The sequence below is a fragment of the Neofelis nebulosa genome, chromosome 1 (genome assembly GCF_028018385.1).
Source record: "Neofelis nebulosa isolate mNeoNeb1 chromosome 1, mNeoNeb1.pri, whole genome shotgun sequence".
NCBI classification, from domain to species: domain Eukaryota; kingdom Metazoa; phylum Chordata; class Mammalia; order Carnivora; family Felidae; genus Neofelis; species Neofelis nebulosa.
This window is the reverse complement of record NC_080782.1, coordinates 131,539,440-131,552,199: the sequence shown is the minus strand read 5'-3', so window position 1 is coordinate 131,552,199 and position 12,760 is coordinate 131,539,440. Positions and strand designations below refer to the sequence as shown.

The 12,760-nt window shown below is 37.2% G+C and overlaps 1 protein-coding gene across 3 annotated transcripts in view; it reads right to left on the bottom strand.

Annotated features, from left to right (window-relative positions):
* The window catches only part of MEIKIN (meiotic kinetochore factor), a 78,315-nt gene that overhangs the window by 15,384 nt on the left and 50,171 nt on the right, over window positions 1-12,760 (bottom strand). Inside the window, exons 11-12 of one of the 3 annotated variants that reach the window (XM_058737035.1) lie at window positions 12,514-12,594; window positions 4,268-4,387 (exon numbers count right to left, since the gene is read on the bottom strand). In XM_058737035.1, the coding sequence (XP_058593018.1) occupies window positions 4,268-4,387; window positions 12,514-12,594 (201 nt within the window). Of the gene's footprint in view, window positions 1-4,267; window positions 4,388-11,477; window positions 11,816-12,513; window positions 12,595-12,760 lie in introns of those variants that run through there. The other 2 variants (XM_058737053.1, XM_058737044.1) reach the window with 2 other exon arrangements.

Below are 12,760 nucleotides of genomic sequence, written 5' to 3'. Positions count from 1 at the left end.
CCGAACAGATTAATATGATGATCAATATACACACAAAAAAGTATTTTTATATGCTAGCAGTAATAGTCAGATATTGAAATTAAGAATACCATTTACAATAGTATCAAGAATATAAAATACTGTCGTCAGGTGGGAAATGATTACATTAAGTGGGAATAATGACCCAAAGAGTGAAAACTACAGAATGTTTCAGAGAGAAATTAAAGACTCAAAAAATGGATAGCTTTACATTTTTCTTGGGTTGTAAGACTCAATAACGTCATGATGTCAATTATGCCCAAATTGATCTGTAGATTAATTCAATCCTAAATCAAAATTCCATCAGGATTTTTTTTCTTTTGGTAGAAAACAACAAGCTGATTCTAAAATTCATATAGAAATGCAAAGGACCTAGAATAGCCTAAACAATTGAAAAAGAAGAACAAAGTTAGAGGGCTAATACTACCTAATTTCAAGAATTGTTATAGTGCCACATTATTTAATACTATGTGGTACTTGTACAAAACTAGACAAAAGATCAATAGAACAGAGTATCTGAAGCTGGCTCCCTGCTGAGAGCTGGGAGCCAGATGTGAGGCTCACTATGTTACACAACTAAAACTAATGTAACATTGTATGTCAACCATACTTAAAAAAAAAAAAAGACTATTATAATAGGGTATTGCAATAAGGGAGAGAGACTGGACTTAAATCCAAATACAGCAAATACAGCAAGGGATTTACAGCTAACAAGCCGAATGGGGGAAGTCAGTAGTTGGAAAATTACTATGAAGAGACATCAAGGGTAAGGAGATTTTCGTAAAGATTTTCTGTGATACTGTGATTTTTAATAAGAAATATAGATTTGGTTTTCCCCCCATTGCTGACACAGAGCTCCTAAAACCTTTGTATTTCCCTAAGTGATAACAACAATAAAAGCGTTTTTGTTAATGCGATGAAACTTTAAGAATGCACTTAAGAATGGGGGCTGCTTGCCAGGGGAATCGACCCTGGATTAGAGGGTTGGAATTTCTAGGCCCACCCCATAACCTAGGTAGGGGAGAGGGACTAGAGGTTTACTCAGTTGTCAACGGCCAATGATTTAGTCAACCATACCTACAGAATGAAGTTGTTACCAGCTAAACTCCAAGACCTGACCTCTACTGCTCACCTGCTTGTACCCACCAACCTTTGTCCCACATTTTCCCTGAAGCTCTTCTTTCCCGTTTATCTCTTAACAGAGGCAAAGAACCAACGGGCATAGCCTGGAAGAAGACCTTCTAGGGCCAGACCACCCAGATCAGTTTGAGCATAACCACCCTGCCCCGGATTCACGCTTGTACAGATGAACTATGGAATGACCCAAGCTGTGAATGGCAGTTACCTTTACCTCATTATAACACTAAAATCTCTGCCCAAGGAGGAGCACAAGCCTCATTTACATAATTATATGATGTATGTACAAGCTTGTTTCCTTAAGTCGCATGCACCACCTTGTGCCTGCCTCCACATATGATGACAAAACTTCTTTACCTAAATATTCATCCTAACTCTAAATAAAAGGAAACCATTCACCATTTCTGGGGAGTCATGGCTTTGGAAGTTATTCCCCATGATCTCCTTATTTGCTGCAAATAAAGTTTCCTTTGTGTGACAACTCTACCTGGTATAGTTTCTACATGTGACTTACCAAGGAATAAACTCATGTTAGTTTAGTTACATAGCGTCCATAAAACCCCAAAAGTACAGGGTTCAGAGAGTATCTGGGTTCATGAACATATGGAGATTCATGGACAGTGGTGCCCTAGAAGAAAGCATGGAAGCTCCTTGCCCTTTCCCCATATAATGCCCTATGAATTTCTTCCATGTGGCTATTCCTGAATTATACTCTTTCAAAATAAACCAATAATCCAGTAAGTAAGTAAAATGTTTCTCCAAGTTCTGTGAGCTACTCCAGTAAATTAATAGAATCCAAGGGGGGGGGGGGGTCATGGGAACCTCTGATTTAAAATCAGTTGATGAGAAGCAGAGATAACAATCTAGGCTTCCAAGTGGGATCTGAAGTGGAGGGTGGTCTTGTGGAATTAAGCCTTTTACCTGTGGAATCCAATATCTTTGGGAAGTGTCAGAACTGAGTTGAATTCTAGGACACCCAGCTGCTGAGAGGAGTATTGCTTGTTGGAGGTGTGGGGAGCCCCACTACACACACACACTTTGAAAATGGGTCCAGGAACCTAATTAGACCTAATAGGCTAGGGTGCCAAAGGCAGGCCAGGGGGATCAGATATCAAGGGTGGGAGATTCTCTGTAAACTGAGAAAATTCTTGCTAAAACTACATTCAGGATGGACACAGAAGCCCAAGGTCAAGGTCTAGTTAAGAAGAGGGCTCAGAGAAGCCTAACTAAAGTGTGATCAAGAAGAGAATCTTTGTCAATACAAATACTTGTATGTGAATGTTCCAGCAGCGAACCAATCCAAATGCCCCTAAGTGGGTGAATGGATAAACCTCTGTATACCACACAATGGAATACTACTTATCACTAAAAAGGGCCAAACTATCAATGCACTCAACAACATGAATGAATTTCAAAATAATTATGCTAAGTAAAAGATGCCAGATCAAAAATTCTCCAATCTCTCACTTGAGTAATCCCTAAACTCCAGAAAAATGTAAACCAATCTATAATTACCATAACTAGATCAGTAGTTGCTTGGGCGGTAGGGGCAGGAAGGACAAGATTAGTAAACAGGAGGAGGAAACTTTTGGGTTGATAGATATTTTCACTATCTTGATTGTGGTGGTGGTTTCACAGTTGCATACATATGTGAAAACTTTCAAATTATACACTTTAAATAATGTGCAGTGTATTAAATGTCAATTTTTCCTCAATAAATATGCTTTAAAATTTATTTTATTTTTATTTTACTTTATTTTATGTTTATTTTATTTTTGAGAGAGAGAGACAGAGCGTGAGTTGGGGAGGAGCAGACAGAGAGGGAGACACAGAATCTAAAGCAGGCTTCAGACTCTGAGCTGTAAGCACAGAACCCAACACAGGGCTTGAACCCATGAACCATGAGATCATGACCTGAGCCAAAGTCAGATGCTTAACCGAGCCCAGGCACGCCTTTTTTATTTTAAAGAGAGAGCTTGCAAGTGGGGGAGAGGGGCAGATGGAAAGAGAGAATCTTAAGCAGACTCTATACTTAGTGCGGAGCCTGACACAGGGCTTAATCACTGGGATCATGATCTGAGCTGAAATCAAAAGTCGGACACTTAACCAAATGAACCACCAGATGCCCCATAAGATGCTTTTTTAAAAAGGTAAAAGTCTCCCGTTTCACCTGACCTCTCGATATAATGTGCTATAGTCTTGTGTTTCCCTACTTCTTCCATTCCAAGTTCCTATTTCAATTTATTTTTACTTCCCTTCAGCCTCTTACACTACATTTTCTTTCTCTCTCTCTCTCTCAGAAAACTATCTCTTTAACTGCCTCTGGTCTCAGCTTTTTATAATCTGTTCTCCATCCCTGGAGCCAGAAGGAAAATATGATATCATCCCTTGTTCACAATTATTGGCCCCTCTCAGGAAAAAGATCCAAATTGTTTAATATGGATTAAAGACCCTTTGAAATCTTGGCTCTTATTTACCTTTAGAATCTCATCACCAGCTTTCTCCCCACCATCTGGATTCCCATCCTCACCCCAGGGACTCACTGAAAAGATCTGGCTACACTAAACCACTTCATATCCCTAAAATTTTGCCTTTTTATTTCTTTCTCCCTGCCGCTTTCTCTTACACTGTCCTTCTGTCTGTCTGCTCCCATGCTTCTTCTCTCTGGCTCTTTCTCTCCCCATACCCCACTTTCTGTTCCCTCTTTTTCTGCTTATCCCCTATCTCTACTCCCACCCCCATGGCACTTAGCTTGATGAGTTTTATGTTTTCTTTCATAATAAAGCATAATACTTCTGTGTATTCATCCTAACACAATGAAATTGGTGACCACAGTTTTTATGTTATAGATGAAATAGGTGTTTTGGATCAAAGTAGGTTAATACTGTTTCCTCTAGTTGTTTAATAACCCCAAGTCTTGACAATGCAAAGCGTTCTGGCTGTGGCAGCCTAATATCTTTTATTTAGAATTGTAACTGATAGCTGCCTCCACATGTAGATGATGTTAGCCACAAATGAGCTACAGATTTCTTAGAGCATCTCATATACTAAGTACCTAATATGATAGTAATAATTTCTTTTAGTAATTGAAGGAAAAATTGAGAATACTAACCTCATTTGAAGAATTTTCTTGCAAACTTGACACTGGAAAAATTTCATTTGAATTAACATAAGTGCTGACATTTGGAAATAGTTCTTCAATAGATGCTCTCTGCACTGAGGACAAATCAATCTATAAAAAATATATTACTCTCATAGAAGTGAAGTGCTGGAAAAGCAATTATTTTTACATACCTAAAGTTGAAATACTCTCTCATTAGAAGCATTTTCTTGTGAAAAAATATGGAGTTTCTTTCTAAGGTGATAAAAAGATTCTAAAATTGACTGTGGTGATGACTGAACATACCTGTGAATACACTAAAAAGCAGTGAATTTCACACTCTAAATAGGTGAACTGTATGGAATGTGAATTATATCTCAATAAAGCTGTTTTTAAAAAGCCCACAACAACTCTATGTAGAAAACCCTAAGTACTCCACCAAAAAATTGCTAGAATACATGAATTCAGCAAAGTCACAGGATATAAAATCAATGTGCATTTCTATACACCAATAACAAAGCAGAAGAAAAAGAATTCAAGGAATCAATCCCATTTCCAATTGCATTAAAAACAATAAGATACCTAGGAATAAACCTAACTAAAGAGGTAAAAGATCTATATTCTGAAAACTATAGAACACTTATGAAAGAAATTAAAGAGGACACAAGGAAATGGAAAAGTAGCCCATGCTCAGGGACTGGAAGGACAAACATTGTTAAAATGTCTATACTACCCAAAGCAATCTACACATTGAATGAAATCCCTACCAAATTACCACCTGCATTTTTCAGAGAGCTAGAACAAATAACCCTAAAATTTGTATGGAACCACAAAAGACTCCAATCCTGAAAAAGAAAAACAAAACTGGAGGCATCACGATTCTAGATTTCAAGCTATATTACAAAGCTATAGTCATCAAGACAGTATGTTACTGGCACAAAAACAGACATAGATCAGTAGAACAGAGTAGAAAACCTAGAAATGGACCTACAACTATATGGTCAACTCTTCTTCAACAAAGCAGGAAAGAATATCCGATGGAAAAAAGACAGTGTTTTCAACAAATGGTGTTGGGAAAACTGGATGGCAACATGCAGAAGAATGAAACTGGACCGCTTTCTTATACCATACAGAAAAATCAATTCAAAATGGATCAAAGACCTAAATGTGACAAAGGAAACCATTAAAATCCTAGAGGAGAAACACACACAGCAATCTCTGTGGCCTTGGTCACAGCAACTTCTTACTAGACACATTGCTGAAGGCAATGGAAACAAAAGCAAACATCAACTATTGGGACCTCATCAAGATAAAAACCTTCTGCACAGTGTAGGAAACAATCAACAAAACTAAAAGGCAGCCTACAGAATGGGAGAAGATATTTGCAAATGACATAGCTGAGAAAGGGTTAATATCCAAAATCTACAAAGAACTTATCAAACTCAACACCCAAAAACCAAACAGCTCAGTTAAGAAATGGACAAGAGACATGAATAGACATTTTTCCAAAGAATACACCCAGATGGATAACAGACACATGAAAAGATGGTCAACATCGGGGCACCTGGGTGGCTCAGTCAGTTAAGCATCTGACTTTGGCTCAGGTCATGATCTCACGGTTGGTGAGTTCGAGCCCCACGTTGGGCTCTGTGCTAACAAAACAGCTCAGAGCCTGGAGCCTGCTTCGGATTCTGTATCTCTCTGTCTCTCTTCCCATCCCCTGCTCATGCTCTGCCTCTCTCTGTCTCTCAAAAATTAATAAATGTTAAAAAAAATTAATAAAAAAATTAAAAAAAAAAAAAGATGGTCAACATCATTCATCATCAGGGAAATACAAATCAAAACCACAATGAGATACCATCTTACACCTGTCAGAACGGCTAAATTTAACACCACCAGAAACAACAAGTATTGGTGAGGATGCAAAGAAAGGGGAACCCTTAAAAAAAAAAAAAAAGAAAGGGGAACCCTTTTGAACTACTGGTGGGAATGCAAATTGGTGCAGCCAAAGAACAGTACAGAGGTTCCTCAAGAAATTAAAAATAGAACTACCCTACAATCCAGCAATTGTACTGTTAGGTATTTGCCCAAAGGATACAAATATACAGATTTGAAGGGGTACATGCACCCCGATGTTTATATCAGTATTATAAACAATAACCAAACCATGCAGAGAGTGCAAACTGATGAATGGATAAAGAATATTTGGTATATGTACCCAGTGGAATATTACTCAACCATCAAAAAGAATGAAATCTTGCCATTTACAATGATGTGGATGGAGCTAGATGTATTATGCTAAGAGAAATAAGTCAATCAGAAAAAGACAAATACCATATGATTTCACTCCTATGTAGAATCTAAAAAACAAAACAGATGAACATATAGGAAGGGGGGGTGAGAGAGAAGAGAGGGAAACAAACCATAAGAGACTTTTCATGACAGAGAACAAACTATGGATTCACGGAGGGAGGTGGGTAGGAGATGGGCTAGATAGATGATGGTTACTAAGGAGGGCACTTGTGATAAGCACTGGGTGTTATATGTAAGTGATCAATCACTGAATTCTATTCTTGAAACCAATATTGCACTGTATGTCAACTAAAATTTAAATTAAAAAAAATAAAAAGTAAAAAAAAAATAAAAAGCCCACTACAAAAAAAGTGTTAAACATACAATTACTATGTGACTCAGCGATTCTACTTCCTCTTATAGGTATATACCCAATACAGTTGAAGACATATATTCACACAAAAACTTGCACATGAGTGTTCATAACAGTATTATTTTTCATAATGCTACCAAACTGACAAATTAGTAAACAAAATGTGGTATATCCTTGCCATGGGATATTATTCAGCCAGAAATAAGGAAGAAAGTACATGTTATAACATGGATGAATTTTGAAAACATTATGTTAACTGAAAGAAGGCAATTACAAAAGGCCACATATTCTATGATTCCAGTTATATAAAATAGCCAGAACAAGTAAACCTATAAAGAACCCTTTTCCTCAGCTTGAAAAACTGATCGATGGTTAATTCTCACACTCTATTCTACTAGGAGGGTGTTAAAGGTAACAATGTCAACATTGCTGGTGGTAAAAATGATGATAAGTTGTATCCAGACTAGGAAGGGCTATAAATGAATTATGAATAAATGATAAATATACTATATGTAAATAACTCCTATGAAAAGCACCATACTTTGAATTTCCCTGACTCTTCATGTTTATTTATTTTTGAGACAAAGAGAGACAGAGTGAGGGTGGGAGGAGGGGGAGAGAGAGAGGCTCCAAGAATTTGAAGCAGGCTCCAAACTCTGAACTGTCAGCAAAGAACCTGAAGCAGGGCTGGAACTCACGAACTGCGAGATCATGACCTGAGCCAGAGTCAGATACTTAACCGACTGAACCACCCAGGTGCCCATGAATTTCCCTGACTTGTAATCTGGCATGTCTCTTGTGGGGACCCTGGAAGCTATGTCTATGTGCTATCACAAAAGATACTAGATCTCATCTTCTTGTATCTGAGTTGTCCCCAAACTGCTAAGTAAACTGCTTCATGGAATTCTGTGAAAACTGATCCCACTAAAGAGGAACACCATTTCTGCCCTGCTTGCAAGTTGTATTCTTGTTGTTTACTTGAATATGAGAAGAACCCTAATTGGGTAAGAGCCAAATTCTAAGACTCTTATAAGAAAACAGAGGGGGAAAATTTAATGACATTGAATTGTGCAATGCACTCTTGGCTATGACACCGAAAGCACAGGCAAAGAAAAAATAGATAAATTGGACTACATATAAATTAAAGCTTTTGGGGTGTCTAGTGTGGCTCAGTCGATTAGGTGTCCGAATTCAGCTCAGGTCATGATCTCATGGTTCATGAGTTTGAGCCCCACATGGGCCTCTCTGTTGTCAGCAGAGAGCCTGCTTTGGATTCTCTGTCTCCCTCTCTCTGCCCTTCCCCCACACTCTCTCTCTCTCTCTCTCTCTCTCTCTCTCAAAAATAAACATTTAAAAAAAATGAATGCTTTTGTACAACAAAGGATACTGTCAACAGAATAAAAAGGTAACCCACAGAATGGGGGAAAATATTTGCAAACTATATATCTGATAAGAAGTTAAAATCTCAAATATATTAAAAAAAACTCCTATAAAACGGGAACCCTCTTGCACTGTTGGTGGGAATGCAAATTGGTGCAGCCACTCTGGAAAACAGTGTGGAGGTTCCTCAAAAAATTAAAAATAGACCTACCCGATGACCCAGCAATAGCACTGCTAGGAATTTACCCAAGGGATACAGGAGTACTGATGCATAGGGGCACTTGTACCCCAATGTTTATAGCAGCACTCTCAACAATAGCCAAATTATGGAAAGAGCCAAAATGTCCATCAACTGATGAATGGATAAAGAAATTGTGGTTTATATACACAATGGAGTACTACGTGGCAATGAGAAAGAATGAAATATGGCCCTTTGTAGCAACATGGACGGAACTGGAGAGTGTTATGCTAAGTGAAATAAGCCATACAGAGAAAGACAGATATGTACGGTTTCACTCTTATGTGGATCCTGAGAAACTTAACAGAAACCCATGGGGGAGGGGAAGGAGAAAAAAAAAAAAAAGAGGTTAGAGTGGGAGAGAGCCAAAGCATAAGAGACTCTTAAAAACTGAGAACAAACTGAGGGTTGATGGGGGGTGGGAGGGAGGGTAGGGTGGGTGATGGGTATTGAGGAGGGCACCTTTTGGGATGAGCACTGGGTGTTGTATGGAAACCAATTTGACAATAAACTTCATATATTGGAAAAAAAATAAATATTCAAAACAAATTAAAAAAATAAAAAAAACTCCTATAACTCAACAATAAATAAATAAGCTGATTAAAAAATGGGCAATTGACTTGAGTAGACATGTCTCAAAAGAAGATACATAAGTGGCAAATAAGCACATAAAAAGATGCTCAATATCACCAGCCATTAGGGAAATAGAAATCAAAACCATAATGAGATACCGTCTTACACCCATGAGGATGGCCATTAGTTAAAAAACACAGCTGGGGCACCTGGATGGCTCAGTTGGTTAAGTATCCAACTTTGGCTCAGGTTCTCGTGTTTCACAAGTTTGAGCCCCACATCAGGCTCTGTGCTGACAGCTCAGAGCCTGGAGCCTGCTTCAGATTCTGTGTCTCCCTCTCTCTCTGCCCCTCCCCGACTCATGTTCTGTCTCTCAAAAACAAATAAAAACATTAAAAAAAATTTTTTTAAAAACACAGAGTTGTAATCATCAAGACAGTTTGGTATTGGCACAAAAACAGACACATGGATCAATGGAATAGAAAACCCAAAAATGGACCCATAAATATGTGGCCAACTAATCTTTGACAAAAGCAGCAAAGAGTATCCAGTGGAAAAAAAGTCTCTAGCAAATGGTGTTAGGAGAACTGGACAGCAACATGCAGAAGAATGAACCTGGACCACCTTCTTCTACCATACACAAAAATAAACTCAAATGGATGAAAGACCTAAACATAAGACAGGAAGCCATCAAAATCCTACAGGAGAAAACATGCAACAACATTTTTGACTTCAGCCATGGCAACTTCTTACTTGACATGTTTCTGGAGGCAAAGGAAACAAAAGCAAAAATGAAATACTGGGACCTCATCAAGATAAAAACCTTCTGCATGGTGAAGGAAACAAACAGCAAAACTAAAAGGCAACCAACGGAATGGGAAAAGATATTTGCAAATGACATTTCAAAGAAGACATCCAGATGGCTAACAAACACATGAAAAGATGCTCAACATTACTCATCATCAGGGAAATACAAATCAAACCACAATGAGATACCACTTCATACCTGTCAGAATGGCTAAAATTAACAACTCAGGCAACAAAAGATGTTGGCGATGCAGAGATGTGGAGAAAGAGGAACACTTTTGCACTGCTGGTGGGAATGTAAACTGGTTCAACCACTGTGGAAAACAGTATGGAGGCTCCTCAAAAAATTAAAAATACAACTACCTTACAATCCAGCAATTTTACTACTAGGTATTCATCCAAAGGATAAAAAAATGCTGATTCAAACGGGCACATGCACCCTGATGTCTATAGCAGTGCTATCAACGATAGCCAAATTATGGGAAGAGCCCAAATGCCCATCAATTGATGAAGGGATAAAGAAGATGTGCTACATACAATGGAATACTACTTGGCAATGAGAAAGAATGAAATCTGGCCATTTGTAGCAATGTGGATGGAACTAGAGATTATTATGATAAGTGAAACAAGTCAGGCAGAGAAAGACGGATACCATATGTTTTCACTCATACAAGGATCCTGAGAAACTTAACAGAAGACCAGGGGGGAGGGGAAGGGGGAAAAAAAAGTTATAGAGAGGGAAGGAGGCAAACCATAAGAGACTCAAATACTGAGAACTAAGGGTTGATGAGAGGTGGGAGAGAAGGGAAAGTGGGTGATGGGCATTGATGAGGGCACCTGTTGGGATGAGTACTGGGTGTTGTATGAAAACCAACTCGACAATAAACTATATATATACATATAAAGATGTGGTACATATAAACAATGGAATACTACTCAGCGATCAAAAAGAATAATCTTGTCATTTGCAACACAATGGTGGGCCTAGAGTGTATTATGCTAAGCTAAATAAGTCAGTCAGAGAAAGATAAATGTCATGATTTCACTCATATGTGGAATCTGAGAAACATAACAGATAATCATAGGAGAAGGAAAAGAAAAATAAGATAAAAACAGAGAGGCAGGCAAACCATAAGAGACTCTTAAATATGGAGAACAAACTGAGGATTGCTGGAGGGGAGGTGGCTGGGATGAGTGGGTTAAAGGGTGATGGGCATTAAAGAGGGCACTTTTTGGGATAAGCACTGGATGTCATATGTAAGAGATAAATCACTGAAGCCAAGATTACACTGTATACTAATGTGAATTTAATTTAAAAAACAAAATAAAAATACAATTGCACTTATGTTTGAATACATCCTAGAAAAAAAATGTCTTGGAAAATAAAAAACTACTATGTATATTCTTCATGCTTTTCTGCCTTTCTTGAAATTTATATTTTCAATGAACATGTATTTTATAATTGAAGATAGATGTATTTCTGTTTCTAAAGAAAAAAAATATATTCAAAATCTTGGAGCAGAGTTAATCTGTCATTGTGTCAATTTTGTGGCAGGATGATGTAACTAACTTTTTTCCTTAGAACGTATTGACATTCATTTAAAGATAACGTAACACATTTGTGTTCATTAAGGTAGTCTGTGGATATGATTAAACATGAATGCCCACCTTATAGTAAGAAATAAAATGAAAATTGTAAACAAAACAAAACAAAACAAAACAAAAACACACAGAAAATAGTAAGTGTTGGCAAGGATGTAGAGAAATTGGAATGCTCGTACATTTTACGGAGAATGTAAAATAGTACAGCTGATATGGAAAAGAGTATGGCAGCTCCTCAAAAAGTTAAAAATGAGAATTACCATATGATCCAGCAATTTCACTTTGAAGTATATACCTAAAAGAAGTGAAAGAAGAGATACAAAGAGATATGTGAACACTATGTTCAAAGCAGCATTATTCACACTGGCCAAAAGATGAAGCAACCCAAATGTCCACAGACAGTTGAATGGATAAACAAAATGTGGTATATACATATAATGGAATATATTAATCCTTTAAAAAGGAAAAAAATTTCTGACACAGGCTACAACATTGGTGAGGACATTATGTTAAATGAAATTTGTCACAAAAGGACAAATACTATATGATTCCATTTATATGAAGTATCTAGAATGGTCAAAATCATAGAGAGAAGTTAGAATAGTGTTTGATAGGAACTACAGGATGGAGAAATGGGGAGCTATTGTTTAATGTATGGAGTTTCAGTTTTGCAAGAAGAAAAAAGTTCTGAGTGAAAAAAAAGTGATGGTTCTACAATATGAATGTACTTTAACTGTATAGTTAAAAAGAGTTAAAATGGTAAGTTTTATGATATATATATTTTACTACAATAAAAAAATGAAAAAGAATCTTTCTAATTTTTCTTCCACATATAGCACTATATAGAGTACTTCCAGCAAAAGCATGTTTATACAACAGAAAACCACAGACATCATTCCATATGTACAAAATTCTCCTGGTGTGGCACAAACAGAAAAATAGGGAGGAGGGGGAACCAGAAAATAGATACAAGTGCCAAATGCTAATACTTACCACTAAACCAGCAGTTTGCGAAGATGGAGTACTTGTTAAGAGGTCTCTGCTTTTCTTATCAGGAGTACTAGAATTTGTACTCTATAAATGTTTTGTGAAATAGGGGATTAAATAGCAGAAAGAAAGAAAAAAATTTAATACAGTAAAAACACAGTATCAAATTAGTAGACTAGATCATAATGTGTCAGACTAATAAAATTTTAATGTGCTAATTAAATTTTAAACCACTAGACAAGAAACTAAAAAA